At 44.0% G+C, this 19,911-nt stretch overlaps 1 protein-coding gene across 6 annotated transcripts in view; it reads left to right on the top strand.

Annotated features, from left to right (window-relative positions):
* Nucleotides 1-17,162, top strand: part of NPAS2 (neuronal PAS domain protein 2) — a 133,968-nt gene extending 116,806 nt beyond the window's left edge. For 3 of the 6 annotated variants that reach the window (XM_054163175.1, XM_054163178.1, XM_054163179.1), the window contains 6 exons: nt 5,762-5,908; nt 11,768-11,962; nt 13,221-13,420; nt 13,961-14,053; nt 15,608-15,794; nt 16,979-17,162. In XM_054163175.1, the coding sequence (XP_054019150.1) occupies nt 5,762-5,908; nt 11,768-11,962; nt 13,221-13,420; nt 13,961-14,053; nt 15,608-15,794; nt 16,979-17,146 (990 nt within the window). In that variant the 3' untranslated portion in view covers nt 17,147-17,162. Of the gene's footprint in view, nt 1-5,761; nt 5,909-11,767; nt 11,963-12,583; nt 12,692-13,220; nt 13,421-13,960; nt 14,054-15,607; nt 15,795-16,252; nt 16,695-16,978 lie in introns of those variants that run through there. The other 3 variants (XM_054163177.1, XM_054163176.1, XM_054163180.1) reach the window with 3 other exon arrangements.
* Nucleotides 17,163-19,911: the final 2,749 nt, after the last annotated feature.

Raw genomic sequence — 19,911 nt, forward strand, 5'->3', positions numbered from 1 at the left:
TTCCTTACCCAGCTACCATTGTTATGAAACTTGTAGGAACAGGATGTCTTTAAGATTTCCATCATTCTGCTTGTCAGGTCTGAAATGGGGGAAGCATCTCAACAGGTGCAGGAGCCATAGGTCCCCTCCCCTGACTACAGCACTCAGCAGAGAGAGGGAATAACCCTGGCACACTGGGGTGGCACTCAGTGGAAATACCCCTCCTTGGGCATGGTCTTTCAGCTGTCTATGCTGGTGGAGAGGAGTCACAGCCCAGAAGTGCCAGTCCCTCTCCTTGAGCTGTAGTGACTGTCTGGCCTGTCAGTGCTGGTGCATCAAGCCCATTCCTACCAGAACATCTGCTGACATGATCCCAAAAGCATCAGGTTTTTGTTTTGCTTTGTTTTTTAAGAAACCAGACTAAAATTACTGCTGTAGGGTTATTTTGGTCTGCATTAATAAAACCTTGATTAAACTGGTGCAATTATAGATATCTTGCAGGTTTAGTCTTCCATGTTTGACTGTATCTGTAAAGCTGTTGCCTTTCCATGTATAACTCACATTTTCATGAGGATCATACAAACCTTTGTAAATATCTAAGTGAAACAGAGTGCAGCTTCATCTGGTACCAATGGCAGAGTTAAGGCTGTGCAGTGTTTTCTGTGGAACATTTTGAATTAAGTCCTTTTAATTTATTATACAATTACAGATTTTCCCCTAATTAGTAGAGCAGCTAGTTGGCCATTGGAATGGGCTGCCCAGGGAGGTGGTGGAGTCACCATCACTGGATGTTTAAGAAGAGACTGGATGAGGCATTTGGTGCCATGGTTTACTCGATTAGATGGTGTTGGGTGATGGGTTGGACTTGATGATCTCGAAGGTCTTTTCCAACCTGGCTAATTCTATTCTATTCTATTCTATTCTATTCTATTCTATTCTATTCTATTCTATTCTATTCTATTCTAATGATCTTGCAGTAAATACTCTCTGGTGCATGGCAGTTGCTGTTGCTGTCACATTATGCAAAACCAATAGAAGCTCTGTAATCACAGGGGTCATGGCTAGAGTTACCAACAAATGTGGAGGTTAGAGTGAAAAGGGGAAAAAGGCAAAAAAGAAAGTTCCATACCTTCTTTCATAATGGCAGTAGACCAGCTAATTGTTGTTGTACTAAGACAAAAAGAACATGATAAAGAGAACAAAAAACATATGAGTATGCTAAATATAAAAAGGCACTGAATAAAATCAGGAATACTAATTTTAAATGAAGAGCAATATGTATTCTTGTGAGCAATTTTGTAAAGCAAATATACACTCAAAACTAAGGCTTGGAAATGGATTTTTTTTCTTATTGAACTACCAAATGATTATAAAATTAGCTGTTATAAAATTCCTTACATTTTTTCACTGAAGAAAATACAGTTCTATTCCCAAAGTGTCTTCAAGGAGTTTGAAAAATCTGTCATCAGCAAGCCAGGTGTTAAAACAAAGCTTTTGGATAAAACTGGTTTTTAATTTCTTTCTGATAAGGACCCTTCTGAAAACTTGAGTAGTCCTCACTAACAGAGTTCATACAGAGAGAACTAGGTTGCAAAACTCAGCCTCTTAAAAAATCCTGTACAAACCCAGGTTAAAGTAAGACTTAGCTGCATCTCATCTAAGCAAGACATAGCATCATTCAACTCCAAAAATCAGGTACCTGAGACTCTTCAGAAACACAGTTGGGCTACAACAAGCAGCAGTTGCACCTCGAGGCACTTATCCTTGTTCCCTAACATCACGTTTCCACTTGTCCATTCCCTTGTTAATACTTTATATATGGGCTAGAAAGGGAGATTCCGCTCTGACTTCTCCTCTTTAATGCCAATTAGAAGTAACATAAACTTCCCTTCGGGAGCTCTGACACCATTTCTCTGCTCTAGGGAAGGACTGACTTGCACATGACAGTGAGGCTGTTTGAAGGCAAAAGCAGAGGGGATCGCTGTGCCAGAGGCCAGGCGCTCAAGTCATCTCTTTGGTCAGACAGTGCAAGCTGCAAGCACTCTCAGATGCTTTTGCTATTGAAATGGGCTCTGGGGGCCTCTGCCAGCATGGGTCACCTTCATGGCCTTTCTTTCCCCTAAGCAGGGTTGGCCATAAAGCTCCTCTCTACCTTGCCACCACTCACAGAGCAGTGACCTCCCAGACTGCGCAGGGACTGCCACCCTCCACCTGGTAAATAGAAATAAAACCTCTAAAATTTTCATCCTTTCTCACTTAAAGGCCACTCAGTTGGGGATTTCAGCTTTTCAGGAGGGAATGTGAGGGTCGCTCACATTCTCAGCCGGTTTAAGGCAAAAAGAGTTCACCAATATAAATCTGAATTGTCACATTTAGATTTGTCTAAGTAGCTAGAAGTTTCATTTACCTGTATGGTGTTACTAGCACTAGAGCACTCCTTAATTCTCTTCTTGTTACTGCTTCTGTTTCCCTGATAAAAAGCCCAAAATGGTGTAAGCAAGTTGCACTTCCATGGGTCAGGAAGGCTCCAGCAGCGTGCATCACTTCACCCACTAGCACAGAGCTATTGGAACAACTACAGGAACAAGGGATCATTTTCAAGTCACAGCAAATTTACTGTTTTTCTTTTGCCTGGACACTCCCAGCACCACATGTTTATAGACAGGTCTTGGATGCCATGATTACAGGAAAGCTTACAGACTTTTTTGAAGTGTTTTTGGTGGGTTGTGGGGGTTTTTGTGTGTTTTGTTTTGTTTTGTTTTAATTATTATTTTTGAATGTGAGCTCATGCAAAGCAACTATTCCAAAGTCTGGTAAAGTAATAATTAACTTTGTTGGACTTTGAATTATACCTGATAACACCAAATAAAACTAGGACTTTATTGCTGTGTGTGGTGGGTTAACGCCCATTCTGAAAAACAAAACAAAACAAAACAGGGTGGAGGGCTTGTGGGTGCTTTGCCCTCCCTGCAGGGCGTTTTACCCCTGAGTCTGTTCCACTCCCCGCTCCCTGCTCAGCTAGGGTATAAAAAGCAGGGCATTGCAGTCATTTGGGCTCCTTTTGGCTCCTGCCTCTCCTGGATGAGAGCTACTGTGGCTGCCTTCATGCTCCTCTGCCACATGGTTGGGCCTGGTCCTTCTCCCTGCTGCCTCCGTGCCTCCTCAGACTGGTTTTGTATTCTTCTTCTTTGTCCCCCTCCCATCCATCCTTGTTCCTTGCCCTTGTGAACCTTTCCTGTTATTATTATATACCTCTTTTTGTTTGTTTGTTTAAAGAAAACTCTTCACCTCTCTACTTCCAAGCTGACTCCAAATCATTGTTTGGTGGATTTGCTCCTTCCTTTTTTTTTCCCTCTCTATTGGGAGGGAGAAGTGGGGAGCGGGAGAGAGATTCTCAGCCTTGCCCCCATCTGAGCTCTTAACTCCCAGTTAAGGCTTAAACCTCCACACTGTGTTAGTCCCCTCCATAATTCTTCATGATTCCACTTTGTGTGGGGTATTGCTGCTCCTGGAGGTTGCTCTTTCTTCTTGACCCTGACTAGTGATCTACATTTTATATTCTTATTTAGTGTAGCCTTTCTTCCACTGGGCTAAGCTATTCATTTTACATCATGTATAAAAATAACTTTATGAGCATTCCCTGTATCACAGAATCACAGAACATTAGGGATTGGAAGGGACCTCAAAAGATGATCTAGTCCAAGCCCCCTGCCAGGTCAGGATCAGCTAGAGTAGGTCACACAGGAACATGCCCAGGTAGATTTTGAATGTCTCCAGAGGAGACTCCACAACCTCTCTGGGCAGTCTGTTCTAGTGTCTTGTCACCTTCACAGTGGAACCTTCTATGTTCCATCTTGCACCCATTGCCCTTGTCCTGTCACTGCGCATCTCTGAGAAGAGCCTGGCTCTGTGCTCCTGAAACTCACCCCTCACATATTTATAAATATTAAAGAGGTCACCTCTCAGTCTCCTTTTCTCCAAGCTAAAGAGACCCAGCTCCCTTAGCCTTTTCTCATAAGGGAGATGTTCCATTCACTTAATCATCTTTGTGACACTGTGCTTGACTACTCCTCTGATGTAGAACACTAGAAAGTGTTTACTATAGTCAGCTGCTGCCTAATGCTATAGTGAGTCATCATCAAGTAAGCTATTGCAGTACTGCTCTTTCCATGTGGAAAAAGGAAACTATTAGTAAAGCACACCTGGAATATACAGTTATGCCCTACTAAGGGCTCCAAACTACAGGCTAATAAAAACAATACACTCTTTTGCCGCCCTGTTAAGATGCTCTTGATATTTTAAAGTAGCATACTTTCAAAACCAGCCCTTCTCACAATTCCCTAACAGAACAGGGTCAGTTGTAAGCAGATCACACCATCTGAAGTGATTTAATATATGTGCATAAAATTGAAACTAGACAAGATTTATGCCTGCCTACATGTTAGCATCTTACCAACTTCTTTTATTCCTTTGGGTGTGATTTACAATTAAGAAACTGTGACCGGTTGAGGCTGTGCCTTTAAGGAAGGGGCACTCTGGATAAATGTTGACAAATATTCTTTATTCTAAACGAATTTCATTGGTGAATTAAGGGGGAGGTGATGGTCTTAGACCCAGAACAGCTGGAACTTTCAGTTCAGTTTCCTCCCTTCGCTCTCCCTTTCAGCTGGACTGCTTCTGGGCTTCTGGCCAACTAACAGATAAGAGATACTAACTCCTTGCACCTAGGCCTCCATCTGCCTTGCTAACTACCCTTTTCTCTTTCCTAACCCTCTTTGGGGGAGAAGGGAGGTAGGGGGGTGAAGGGGGCACAGGGGGAAGCCCCCTCTGTTGGTGGTCTGGTTTCTGATGGTGTTTATTTGTTGTATATTTCTATATATATTGTAAATACCTGTACATATTGTGTTATATATAATCTGCTTCCTATATATGCTTGTAAATATAGTCTGCTTTCTCCGACTGAGTTTAGCCGTGGTTTCTTACTCTGTGGGGGAGGCAGAGCTAGGCCCTCTCTCAACCTACCACAGAAACTAATAACATCTGACTGAACATGATCCTGAACATGAGCCTGCAGTGTGCCCAGGCAGCTAAGAGGGCCAATGGCATCCTGGCCTGCATCAGGAACAGTGTGGCCAGCAGGAGCAGGGAGGTCATTCTGCCCCTGTACACTGCACTGGTTAGGCCACATCTCAAGTCCTGTGTCCAGTTCTGGGCCCCTCAGTTTAGGAAGGAGGTTGACTTGCTGGAATGAGTCCAGAGAAGAGCAACAAAGTTGGTGAGGGGTTTGGAACACAAGCCCTACGAGGAGAGGCTGAGGGAGCTGGGGTTGCTTAGCCTGGAGAAGAGGAGACTCAGGGGTGACCTTATTGCTCTCTACAACTACCTGAAGGGAGGTTGTAGACAGACGGATGTTGGTCTCTTCTCCCAGGCAGCCAGTACCAGAACAAGAGGACACAGTCTCAGGCTGCGCCAGGGGAGGTTCAGGCTGGATGTTAGGAAGAAGTTCTCTACAGAGAGAGTGATTGCCCATTGGAATGGGCTGCCTGGGGAGGTGGTGGAGTCACCATCATTGGAGGTGTTCAGGAGGAGACTTGATGGGGTGCTTGGTGCCGTGGGTTAGTTGTTTGGGTGGTGTTGGATTGGTTGATGGGTTGGATGCAATGATCTTGAGGGTCTCTTCCAACCTGGTTTATTCTATGTATTCTATGTATTCTATGTATCTTGCAGAACAATGTTCTATTGAGGCCTGTTTGACTGATTTTTTTCCCTCCTTTTTTTTAAGTTCTCAGCACAGTTCAGCATGTTTCAGACCATCAAGGACCAGCTAGAGCAGCGGACCCGGATCCTGCAAGCTAACATCCGGTGGCAGCAGGAGGAGCTCCAGAAGATACAAGAACAGCTCTGCCTGGTCCAGGACTCCAGCGTACAGGTGTGTTACTGCTGGGAGGTGAAGAAGGAAGCATCCACTCTCATGTGGCTGTTGATAGGGTTGGCAACTTAAATTAGCTACAGGGTCCATAAAATCTGGTCATGTGGAAACCAGCCCATCTGAGTGAGGATGCTGCCCTCTGAAAACCTCTTGAGTAACTTATGTCAAGAAAGATTTAAGAGCTCTCCTAGGGAAAGGAACAAGTATCTCAACCTAAGGAGAAGAATTTGAGACACTTACAGTAGCATTTTCTTACTCTATCTACTGAGTCAGAGACAGAGCACCTATAGCAGAAAAATGTTCAGGTTCAGATTTGCCAATGATTATGTCTCTCCAATTCATTAGCTTCCATCCAGTCACTGCTTGCTTCCTTTTTGCATCATTCATGCTCAGTATTTTATCTGTCTAGCTCTTCCTTAGCCCACAGCCCCTCTTCAGGCGCTGCTCATCTCTTTCATTCAGTTCCTGTTTTTCTGACCCTACCTCAGACTGGATACAGAGCACAAGAGATTAATTTCCTTCTCAGAGTTAACCCCCCACAAAAATCTCAGTTGATGTTTGCTTGCTCACACCTGGGGAATGTCTCGATTTACTCTTCACCGGGCCAGCTTAAATCTTTATGGTGAAGCTGACTAAACCTGCTCTTTTTCTGCCTTTGATACTGCCTACACAAAGCTATAATTCACCAAGCACAGTATCTGCAATTATTTCACCAATTCTGCTTTGTACTACACCATACACCTACCAAAGCTCAGAAATAATAGCAAGTGCAGTTCAGTACATCACAGGTTTCACTTAACAACAAATGGACAAATCATTCCATATTTTTGGAAGTCTTCTAAAGGTGAGGTCATTACTGCTATATTCTCACAATTTACCTGTAGTGCCAGGTTAAATGGCCATTGCTAGAAATGTTGCACTGGTGACCTACTGTGATTAGTGTACTCACCAGATTTTTTTAGAAGCTCTGTCACAGACATGAATGCTTCTAGTACTTAAGCACAGGATGAAAAACTGGGACTTGCTGAATTCAGCAGTAATTTTACTCTTAACATCCACAGAAATACACGCTCACCCATCATTACTACCTGTGAAATGCAGTTTCATGTACTGCAACAAATTGGTATTGTCTGTTTAGGCAATGAAGGGATCAGTGAAGCCAAATTAGAAACTTTGCCACCTAAGTTACTGCATGTGCACTGCTGTAATACAGCACAAGAATGGTGGGTCCCCAAAACAGGACTTTCTGTTCCTGGTGTCATGTAAGCATGTGCTTACAGACCAGGTTTAACTTCAGTGCATTCCTTCTATTGGTTCTGTGCTGACTTTGATTAATTGGAAGGGGAATGGCTGTCTGCAATTAAATGGCCTTCAGTTCAGAAGCATGTCATGTGCCTGAAAGCTATTATTGTTATTATGAATATCAAGAGACACGATATTCTCACTGCCTCTCTTTTAATTGGGAAAAACTTTCTCCCACTGAAGTCTTCAATAGGCACATACACTTTTTTTTTTTGCATAATTCTGGCAAAAATAGAAGATCAGAGCACATTCTTATAAGCAGGAAATGGGTTTTACTTTCACATAGCTGTCTCCCATATGCACTAGGGTACGTTTAATAACCCAAAGAGCATGGGACAGAGTTTCAGATTTACTCATAGGGAGCTCAAGCAGAGAAAAGAGGAAGCCCAGTGGGTAAATGGTAGGTAGTTCTGTACTACTCGATCCATGCCAATTGGTAGCTCAGAGTTATATACCATTTGGGCTGACCTCTCCCCCATTAAGACTGTACCAGTTTGGATCAAGTATTTTCAGGCCCGTGCAAGTTCTCTGGTGTCAGTACTGACCATTTTCCAGCTTACTGCGGATGCTAAATTGAGAGGTATGGGGGATTGAGGGCAGCTCAGAAATGCAGGGGCTCCCTATCTTCCTGAGGGGGCAATGCAAGACAGGGAGGATCATGGTCTATAGTTCAGGTGCCTTTCAGTCTCCTCAGAGCAATCAAACAAGGCTCTGCAATGCGAGTGGACACACTGACTCATGGCCAGGGCCTTCTCCTTCTCCCACTTTCTCCAGGCTAAAGAAATTACTGTGCTGTTGCAGGGACAGAGTGAAACCGGGAATTAGCTTTGTCTTGTTTGGCGAGAGGCAACTTAAAAGAAGGCCTCACAGTTTTGCATGCAGCACTTTTGTGACTCACAAGCAGCAAGAAGTAAACTGTTAAATCAGAATTCCAACCATGTGCTTTGCCACACGGATTTCATCACTCGGGGAGTTGGATGTCTGCAGACACTGATCTGTATCTGTTATCAGAACTACAAAGCATAGCAGCAAACAGGCGAACGCTGCTGTTGAGCACATTTCTGGTCTTTTTAATATTCTGCATAGAAGAGCTGTAAGCATGGAGGAGTGCCGTAGGCTGTCTGAAAGGGGGGAAGTGTTCTCTGGTTTTTCCTTGTTAGCTGATTTATTAGCATATCTTCCCCACTGGTTCACTCCCTTCCACACAGAAGTGTACAGGTAGCTCCGTGGAGCATTAAGCCCCATTTCCATTTCCTTCAGAGATCTTCAAAACCACAGTACAGCAGTCCACCAAGAAACGCTTTCCCAACCAGACAGATGTTGAGCTTGGTAGTTTGAGGTAAAAACTCTTTCCAAGAAACTTGTGCGATGAAAGATGAAACTAGCTGGAGGATTGTGCGCCCTGAACAAAAGTCTTCAAAACTCCATTAAATCTCTGCTACTGCTTTTCCTGACAAATGAAAGTATGAAGGACAAGGGTAACCTCAGAAGTCTGAAGGATACTGTATCTGCTCCAGATTCAAACAGCTTAATGAATTGTGGAAGGGGAGGAAGGCAGAAGGGCTGAGCCTGACCAGCCTGCAAGAACTACAAATGAGCCCATCCGCAGCCACCCATCATTTGCAAACCCGGCTCCCTTCAATGTCAGTGAATCTCAGCTTCTCAGTGCTGTGCTTCTTATCTTTCCATATTTTACATAAAGAAAGTGTCTTGATGTCTGTAATGATGAGCCCGAAGGCTATAATCCCCTGATTATCCAAAGGACAGGCAGAGTCAAAGAGCCATTTTCCCCACAAGGTCTTGCCAGTGTGATTCATCCATTAGCTGTAGGGACCATCTATCTTGCAATGAGGGGGCAGCAGTGTCAGAGGGTCCCTCCCCTCCCTCACTGCTTGGCTGTGTATGTTAACAAGCTGGCCAATTAAAAAATATTTGTAAGATGCTTCACTGACCTCGCAGTCCACAAAATCAGCCATGAGACATGTCATTAGCAGCAATGCAGTTGGGGCACTGCTAATTTATCTACTTGGATTTGCTCAGACTGGAGAGATTTCGTTCTTTATTAGTGGGTTTCTGTTACATAAAGCCCCCGTATTTCAGTGTTTCAGGGTAATTGAGGCAGAACTGTCCCAAAAGAGGCACATTATGAAAAAATGCCATTAAGTTTTGTGCAAATGAAGCATGTTTTTGCTTTTAGGCTTAACTAGCAGGTAGATATTCTGTGCTTCAGTCCTCTCTCGTGTTAACTCTTGTTTTGAGTCTTGCAATTCTGTGGGGACATGGGTTAAGTGACAGCGCCACTTCCTCCTCTGAGCTTGTTTATTGCAGGACGTTTATGTTCAGACAGTACTAGTGCTGCTGTGGTCATTATAATGCAACAGAGGGTGCCTAGGTATGAAACACTTGGAGCCCTTTCAGGGTATGTATATGGGAACTAATGAAATTGCTTTCTTGGGATAAACTTGGCTGTAAACTTTTAGCGCGTTAGCAGGTAACAATTAACCTTGCTGTTTCTACCCAGTGGCACACTCTGGTAACTGCAAAGTAGGTTACTCCGCTTTCTTTCAAGGGTAAGCTCCATGGCCTTCATCTGGAAGTGAGGCATGCACACAGGTAGGTCCCTGCAGAGTAAGTCATTTGCTGCAAGTTCATGCCCTGCCTGACATTCACATTGATAGATGCTGACTTTTACATTGGGTGAACTTAGTATTTCTCCAGCACTATGCACCTTGTACAGGGAGGACATTTAAGATAATGTTCCTAAAAGTCTTAATTTGTGGTTATCAGGCCAGTACCCATGGGTTCACACTCCCCATCACATGTTTGAAGCACACCAATTGCTTTACCTGTTCTGAATTTCATATCAAATGTTTTATAACCTATTTTGCACCAGTGGTGGCCAGTTTCATTGCCAGAGCTCAGCTTCTATGTACAGAAAATAAACAAGAAAATGAATTTTCATAATTCCTGTCTTTGATTTATTCATAATAAGACCTATTTACTTGGCAGATGCTGCAAGACCATCTGTCTTTTTCTGATATGTAATGGCTCCAAACTCAGTGAGCAGTGTTTTTAAAAGAAAACACTCCAAGCTAGTTTCAGACCTGCTGCTAGCAGCCCCAACTCTCTTCCTTGACCCATTTATTTCTATCAGATGTCTTTGAGATGTGGATAGCCTACAGCACCTAAAACCAGCCGTTGCTTTAGGTCCATTAACATTTTCATTAATGGTCCCACTCTCCCAGTTGATTAATAAAAGCTTTGTCTGTACCTTTTTTCTGAGTAAAATCTTGGCACACAGAAATTCATTAAAAATGCATCATATTTCAATACAAACTGTGTTTTCAAAGCTAGATAAATAACTACAAACATGATGGACCAACCCATACATACACATTAGGAAAAAAAAACCACCAAGGCAATGTATTGTGCTGGTCCTTTGGAGAAAACTATGGGGGTTTTCTAAGAAAAATTAGAGGGAACACAATAGTTTAGGGAATTGTTAATATAGCAATAAGCTGCAGAGAGGTGTACTAATTACTGGGCATACCTCAGATGCACTGCTAGGCATGAGACTGATGGATAAATAATGAAAAGCATAATTGTGATTCTGATTTCATTTAAACCTAAGCTGCTCTACTAAAATTAGTGAAGTTTCACACGAGTACCATTGGTGTGAAATTAGCATCAAGTCCAAAAACACCTTCAACTGCATGGGATGTGTACCTCCATACTGCCCTTAGTGGCAAGAGGATAGATTTGAAATATTGCAAAGATAGCTTGTAGCATTAATAATACGTAGTTTTTAAAATGCCTTTTTCCTCTGTCCAGCTATAATAAAAGAAATAGCCCTTAGAAAGGCAAAAATTCCCAAGCCCTACAACTCCTAAAGATAAATGCCTTATCTTGCAATGCAAGAATGAGAAGTATATCATTTACAGAAGCACTATCAGAGGAGTTGCTAGGGCTTTTGCACAAGTCAAAAGCATGGTGGGGTTAGGAAGAACACCCAGTGACGGTTACCTGATGGGAAATCAGATAAATGCCAGTGACTGTCTATACCTCTTCTCAGTGATAAGGACACAGCCATTCAACACACAGAGCTCTGGCCTGACTGTGGCCTCATTAAAAACATTTGACAACCCAACTGTATGCAAGATGTTGAATTTTCAGGGACAAATTCAAAAGCAGCCATGTCTGAAAGGAAAGCTGATTTTGTTGACAGGAAGAGCTGGAAAGACATGGAGTTACTCTCTTCATTCTGGTCAGGATGCCCCAGAACACAGTGAATATTCAGGGAACTGTCCTTATGAGGGCTATACCTGCCCTACAGAGAGGAGACTTGTACCTTCAGAACACAGTTTGCAAGTAATAAATGAAGTTGCAGAACAAGAAATCAAGAGACAACAGAATTGTCAACATAGGAAAGAGGTGATTTCCAGCTAACAGTAAATGCACAGTGACTCCAGAAATGTGACAACCTTATTTAAGACCTGTAGTCTTCATTATCTGAGATAGCTGGGCTACGTAAATAAACCCTCCTCCCTTCTTTTCCAGATGTTCTTACAGCAGCCACCGGTGCCCATGAGCTTCAGCAATTCTCAGCAGACAGAGTCACAACAGCTACAGCAGAGGTCAGGGGTTATTTCTCAGCAGCAGCTTGTACCAAGTCCTCAGCTTCAAGGGCAAGTTGCATCCTCACCATCAGCAAACCAGCAAGCACTGAGAGAAGTGAGCGTGGTATCAAGCCAGGTAATAATTTCTCTGAATTAAGAAACATTTATATGGAAAGAAGATACCAAGCTATTATTAAGCAAGCAAAATCACATCAGTCCTGTAAGTGTGCCTTTGCCTTTCCATCCCTATTTTCCTATGCAAAGGCAGCCACATAAAGGGTATCCCTATAGCATTTAGTTTCAATTCCTATTTAAAGACCTTAGCCAGGAAGGTTATTTGAACAACTGTTTCAGCTTGAAAACTAAGCAGGGGAGATGCAAAAGGTCTGGATGAATCACTGCTCTTCAGTTGATCCTGAAAGAAACCTGTCCAGCTGCACTGAAAACTAGCAATAGAAGCAGTGTGACCTCTCAGAATAAGCTGTACCCCTGCTTGCCCTGCATCCAGTCAGATGCCACCAGTACAACAAAGTTTACCGGCTTTGGTGGCACACAACTGGAAAACATTGAGAGCTATATGAGACCCCCAGGTTGTAAACATAACAGATTCTTGCACCCAGAAATAAAGTTCAGCCTCAGTACTAGGTGAGATCTGCCACAGCTAGTAGGTTTGGCAGGGTTGGGGTATTTTTATTGCTGGTTTCTCAACATTTCCAGTGTTTGCTCTTCCACTCACCTGTTGTACTTCCCTTCACAGAAAACTTAGCTCCTGTTTCTGCTGATTGTACAGCAAACAAAGCTGCATCATTATCTTCAGACCTCTCAGCTGTAGCTTTTAACAGCCACACACCTGCATTATAATGACTCTAGTAAAATTATAACATCATATAAAATAAAACACCTTCCCCCCCACCCCTTTGTTTTTTCTTTCTTGGATTGGAATGGACCTTAAAGATCATGTAGTTCCAACCGCTCTGCCATGGGCAGGGACATCATCTGCTAGGTCAGGTTGCTCAAAGCCACATCCAACCTGGTCTTGAAATAAGGTTTATTCACTTTTTTTCCAGCAGAGCTTGTCACACCTCCCTTTCTTTGTTTCTTCATGGGGTGTCATTTGTCTCTTGACAGCACGACCGGGGTGGCTGTGCTTCCACAGAGCTCTGGTCCCACGAGTTTTGCAGGCCGGTAGAACGGAGCGTGGGGCAGCAGTGGGCATGGAAGCCACGGCAGGCGAGAGGAACGCTACCGTGTGCGGTATCCTGACGGCAGCCGGGTGGACGTATCGCCAGGAGTCAAAGGCGACTGCGCCCCGCCTCACTGCCACGGCCCCGGCCTTCAAGCTTTCTCCTCGCAGGGCCGTGCTCAAGTTTCGCTCTCTCCCCGCTCTCTTGCAGGGCCCGAAAGCGGCGAGGAGCTCGGAGCTGGCGCCTGGCAGCGGGCGCCCCGCTTGCAGCGCTCCTCAGCCGTTCCCTGCAGCCCCCGCCGGCGGCGGCACCGCGGCGCCCCCTGCCGCCCTGCCGCGGGGCGGCACTCCGGGTCCGGGCCCGAGCCCGGGCCAGCCCGGACCCGGCTGCAGCCACGACCAGCAGCTCAGGTACAGCCCGGTACAGTCCGGTACAGCCCGGTGCAGCCCGGTACGGCCCGTGAGCGACGCAGAACCAGGCCCGACCGCCGGGCCTGGGCTTCAGCGCCAGCCGCTCTCTTTGGGTTCTGCGTGCGTGGTCAGGACGGCCGTGCCACCTCTCACCTCCAGCTCCGGGGCAGTGGGGTGTCTCCGTTTTAACTTGACTGCCTCAGGTTCCCGAGCGGGTGGTGGAGGATCCACCTCAGCGTCCAGCTAGACACGTGAACCAAAAAAAATTACATTCTCATGCTCAGAAACCTCAAGTATCCCCATTCCCACTATGCGGAGCGAAACAAATAGCACTCTCCTGAAATCATAGAATCATAGAATCGTTTTGGATGATTGAGTCCAACCATTAAATCCCAGTGGCCAGCTGCTAGCTGATTTTGGATTACCTAACCATCAACCTTGTGCCATGCCTATGAAAGCACCCTGTTTGTTTTCAAAATGTGGGATTTCTGTGGTCCTTCTGTTACATCAGTGTCTCTTTTTCTTCTTTCCATGTACCAGACTCTTGCTCAGCCAGCCTATTCAGCCCATGATGCCAGGGTCCTGTAATGCAAGACACCCTTCAGACCTCAGCATGACAGGATCCCAGGCTAAGTACGTGACTTGTCAAAAATAAAACATCAAAGTTGCTTTTGAAGGGAAATAGCCTTCTTTAGGAAGATGATGAACTAGTTATAAATATCAAGAACATGTTATTGTGCTGAGCCTCCTTCCAGTGTCAGGGTCAGCCTTACCCTGCCTGGTCACATCAGGAAGGATGACAGAAAGAAACAAAATGTGCCAGTGGTGTTTCAACGAGCCGAGGCTGGGGGAATTTTTCTCTATCACATGACGCTTGCTTCAGCACTGAAACGTCTGACCTGCCAAGGGAGAGAGAAAGTCAGCACTGGCTCAGTTGCAGTCACTGGTGCCAAGAAAGCCCCTGCGCTCTGGGCAGTGAGACACTGGTGTAATGCTAGTGGAGATACGTCTTAGCTACACCAGCAGAACAAAGAATCAACAGGCCCCTGCACCTGAGCAGTCTCAGAAAAGCTGCTAACAAACCACCTCTGTCGTTTGTCTCCTCAAAACTTGAATGAAAAACATCAGTCCAAATGTGATTGTAAACTGCTAAAATAACAGGCAACTGTTTGCACTCATTACTTGAAAAGTAATTTTGTCTGTTACCTCATGAATGTAGGTATTCAGTAGTTCTTTTTTTAAACATCACTATCACTGTTTCAGATTATATATCTGTTCAGTCTAAATGTACAGCATTTCAGATCTGCTTTTGAGTAGCTAAGTAAAAGAGGCTTGATGTGCAATTCATGTAGACTTACTGACCCACAGGACACATTTTTAGGAGCTCACATCCAAGTAAAGTACCCAAACTGTAGCATTCCTGACTAACCCCTAATGCTGAACAGCTGTTGAGCAAACATATGCCACACTATGATCTCATCACAGGATAAACAGAATGAGGCTGGCTTAGCAAGAGCTCCATTGTGGTTTTGCCCACAGCCTTCCACAAAACAACACATACATAAGTTTTGCTATGCAAAAGCAGACTGGTGACAGTAGCTTAGTATTTTGTTTCTGCCCCATTCCTCACTCCAGAAGACTTCCAGAGGCTTCATCTGTTCCCACAGTGTGGCTTGAATTGATGAGAACTGCTGAACATACTTAGCAATATGTATATGAGCAGCTTAAGAAATAATCGACCCTAGCCATCTCTCTGCAAGAGTTTACCACCCCACATGCAGTCACAGGAGAGCCCAGGCAGCAGACTGGGAGGTGTATTCACTTCTCTCTCACTGCAGTTCAGAGTTCAGCGTATGAATACAGAATCAGAGGCCACTTAATTTAATGAGCCTGGGATGTGAATGGTGTGGCTGAAGAGAAGGCATGCATAAGCTAGAATCTTTAACAAATTTAAACTGTGGCATAGTCTTTGAGGTGAGATGTGTTCTTCCTTCCAAGTTCAGCTCATGCACAAAGTAAGACAAAAACTGTGCTGCCAACAGTGCCACCATTCATATTAGCAGGTCCTGTGCACAAGAACCCTTTATTAGGAACCATTTATGGGGTTTCACCTTTCATCCCTATCGTAAGAGAAGACCTTTGTTTTCAACAGTTTATTCTTGATTGTTTTGCTTGCTTCCTCCACAGGTATTCTCAAACCCAACAAATGTTTCAAAGTTTGGAAGTGCAGACTTCCAGCAGCAGCTCTCCAATCATACTGATGGGACAAGCAGTGTTAAACCAAGGGTTTGCCACTACACCTCGTTCCCAGCCATCCTCTCTGCCACCTATGCAACTCCAGCACCAACAGCATCAGCAACAACACTACCTGCAGGTAGGGTAGGTCAAAGAGGATGATGCATAAAATGTACATGCAGAGCAGTAAGGTGAATGGGCAGTGCAAACGGGGCACTAGGTTTCAGCAGGAGCCTCACCATGGCAAAATTGGCCATTTTAGAGACACTGAAATGTGCAAGACACTGATACAGTGACATGTACCCTTCCAATATAGCAAGGAAGCAGTGAGACCAGTCAGAATATTTAAAAGTATTTTAAATTACTAATTCTGTAAATTTGAAATGTAATCAGATTATCCTGGGTATATTTAAAGTGTATTTCTAGACAGAGAAAATTGCTGCCTTAGGATTTATTCTGTACTCTTTATTCAGTATAAAATTTGCTTAATTTACGAGTCAAATGATTATTTTTATTACCAGCATCAACATAAAATGAGATCTGGATCAGATATCTGGATCCCTTCAGTAAACTAACATATTTTCTCCACTCCACAAGGCAAAGAAGATAAAACTGGAGCACACTGCCTGGAAGAACTAGGTGAATTGAAGATGTAAAAATACTTATTTTTTGACCTAATTCAACACATACTAAAGTAAAGGGGAAGGGAGGAAATGAGGCATTTCTATATTGCTCAAAAGGAGCTGAACTGAGTCTGTAAAACCTGATCACATATCCACTGGCATCACCGAAAGAGTATCATCAACCTCAAATGGCTAAACTCTTGTTACTGACATGAGACATAGCTGAGAATTACTGAGAAAACTATGGCAGATACTGTTCCCAGTAAAAGCATCTGCAAAATCCACATCAGCTTCACCACTGTAAGGTCATGCCCTACTGTAAACTCACAAAAAGGAAGGGCTAGGAAGGATGGCATGAGGTACACTAGGATCCTCTGTTTCATTTCTATGTCCATCCATGTAATTTCTGATATGTTTGTGTTTGCCCATCCTGTTCCTAAACAGGCTTTTCAGGATAACCTGCAAGTCCTGGGCAGTGCATTCCTCTTAGAAAAGCTTTCTCAGTGCCTAACCTGTAATATTCTTTGTTGTGATTTATGTCCACTCCTTCTAGCATTAGGTAAGCTAACCCCATGCCAAACAAGCCCAGAAATAAAAGCCAGCAACCTAGTAGTAGCTTTCAGCAACCTGTATACTGAGAAGGAAGAGCATTAACATTTGAAAGAATCGACCACCACGATGGATTTTATTTTATCTGTAGGTGCAAACACCAAGTTCTTTGCACAATGAGCAACCAGATTCCTTGCTCCTGCCACCTTACTCACCACAGCAAGGAAACATGGGGTATCAGCAGCAGCAGCAGCAGCTAACATCACGGAGAAGCAATAGCTTATCAGAATCATCAAATTTACCACAGCCACAGCGATAGAGTCCCACCAGCACAACCAATGCACAATTAGCTTTAACCAATGGGCACATGGGGCAGAAGAGAATGACTTTGTACTTACTGTTTTGGCTTTTGCACAAGCATTCCTTTCAAAGCTCTATGACAGAAGTACACCACAGAGCGCAGACTGCCACAGACAGCACATTTACAGCATGCTGGATTCAATTTGTGTTGTCTTGTGAGCATAGTATGTACTGGCAGAGCGAAATAAAAAGGAACACTATCCTGTGCAGCCTCATCATTGATGGGTGCACGGGAGTAGGTGTTCCATCTTGGTGTGTCACTCTGAAAGCTACCTGGCAATTCCAAAAGAGTGTCGACAGACTCAAGAGGTACTTGGCCTTCACTGTTTCAGTTCTTCTTTTGCGTATGAAAAGCACTGCGTCAAAGGTCTATTGAGGAGAGAACGAGAGATTATTTTTGTTATGATTATTGTTATTATTTTGCACAACTGCACAGAGGAAAAAAACCTAGGCACTTTCTGTAAAGAGAAGTTTGTTTCCTTATTCTTGTGGCCAAATCAGCACATCCAATAGAGGAGAAAGCCCAGTCATTGGTGAAGATGGTCTACAGCTCATAACCTTGGTTTAGAGTCTGAAAAGTATTATGCAGCTTACCCTAACTGTTCTTCATTACTGGGGGGAAAAAGAAACAAACAAACAAAGAAACCAACCCCACCACAACCCCCACTGGACTGTTTTCTGTATGGATTGTGGTTGCAAAGGAGAAATATTGTAAGCACAACCATGCAACTCTCCAATAGTACAACACGGATCGTTCTTCAACCTGAACTCACCCACTGCAAGTCTCCGAGAAATATGCACTGTGTTTTGGCCCACTGACTTGGGATGCTGCAGACTATTACATATCTCTTTCATTATAACATTTAGGATTTAGTTTTCCTTTGAGGGGGGAGGGAGGGGGAAAGAAATGCACTTTTCGCTTTTTTTGTATGTTTTCTGTTGATATGTTTCTAAGAAAGATTTTATGTAATTATTAAATGCAAAGTAGTGTATTGTACAGTTGTTGTAATAATGACCTATTTCTATATGAAATAAAATTATATGGAATTATGTGGAAATTATTTTGTATATGAAATATCAACTCATTTCACAAGTATGACGATTGTGCTTGTGCTTTTTTTTTTGTGAGTGGATATTTTGTAATAAACTAATGAATTAGAAATGTTTTGGTGAAGGGAACTACTGTTTCATGCTATATACAACCCAAACTATTATTATTTTTTTTTCCCATTAAATGATGGACAATTGTCTTTATTTGTAGAATAAAATAAAATAGCCAAAAGGCTTTATTGCAGGACTTGCACATATTTGCCTGTGGCTGTTCAACTATGTGATTCACTTTAGGTTTTTACTACCGTAGCCTTGCAGAGTGTTTGGCACCCCATTACCAAAACCAAGTGTTATCCTATGGGATCTTTGTCACTGAGAATGATAGCTCAGCAAGTTAGATTAGCTGCTAAGCAAGACAGCTCATTTTATGCTCTTTCAAAACTTTAAAGATACATAGAATACATAGAATAAACCAGGTTGGAAGAGACCTTCAAGATCATCGCGTCCAACCCATCAACCAATCCAACACCACCTAAACAACTAACCCATGGCACCAAGCACCCCATCAAGTCTTCTCCTGAAAACCTCCAATGATGCTGACTCCACCACGTCCCCAGGCAGCCCATTCCAATGGGCAATCACTCTCTCTGTGTAAAACTTCCTCCTAATCTCCAGCCTAAACCTCCCCTGATGCAGCCTGAGACTGTGCCCTCTTGTTCTGGTACTGGTTGCCTGGGAGAAGAGACCAACATCCATCTGTCTACAACCTCCCTTCAGGTAGTTGTAGAGAGTAATAAGGTCACCCCTGAGTCTCCTCTTCTCCAGGCTAAGCAACCCCAGCTCCCTCAGCCTCTCCTCGTAGGGCTTATGTTCCAAACCCCTCACCAACTTTGTTGCTCTTCTCTGGACTCGTTCCAGCAAGTCAACCTCCTTCCTAAACTGAGGGGCCCAGCCCAGAACTGGACACAGTACTCGAGGTGTGGCCTAACCAGTGCAGTGTACAGGGGCAGAATGACCTCCCTGCTCCTGCTGGCCACACTGTTCCTGATGCAGGCCAGGATGCCATTGGCCCTCTTAGCTGCCTGGGCACACTGCAGGCTCATGTTCAGTCTACCATTGACCAGCACCCCCCAGGTCCCTCTCTGCCTGGCTGATCTCAGGCACCTCTGTCTTTCCAACCAAACAAGTCTGGATTAGGACAAACCAGATGGTTTAAAGAACAGTTTGACCCAGCACAGAACCAGGGCTTTGACCTGTGTTCACCCTCAGTGTTTTAAGATATTGCTGTCCTGTCTCTGCTGGAACTGCTACCATGTCTACAGTGCAGAGGGTCTGGTTCCCACTTTGGCATCTTTGTACAGACTCTTTTTCACATTAAATTCAAAGTGACTACAGGAGAGAGCAGCCACGGTACAGGTGTGCTTTCCCTCTGCTGGCTCTGCTGCAGGATCAGCCATCTCCAACACAGTATGAGGTGGATAACTGAGCACAGTAATAGTTTCATTCACAGCATTAAGACTGAGAAGGGATGGCCCTCAGGGCAGTTTGCAAACACTCCACCCAGCATTAGCTTCAAGAGAGTGCAGATCATGCTGTCTTTCTGTATCAGGGATCACATCATCAGGTCCCAGGTGTTTAGCTCTGATTTCTATGCCATAGAGGAACAACAGAGAT

The sequence above is a fragment of the Dryobates pubescens genome, chromosome 7 (assembly GCF_014839835.1).
Source record: "Dryobates pubescens isolate bDryPub1 chromosome 7, bDryPub1.pri, whole genome shotgun sequence".
NCBI lineage: Eukaryota > Metazoa > Chordata > Aves > Piciformes > Picidae > Dryobates > Dryobates pubescens.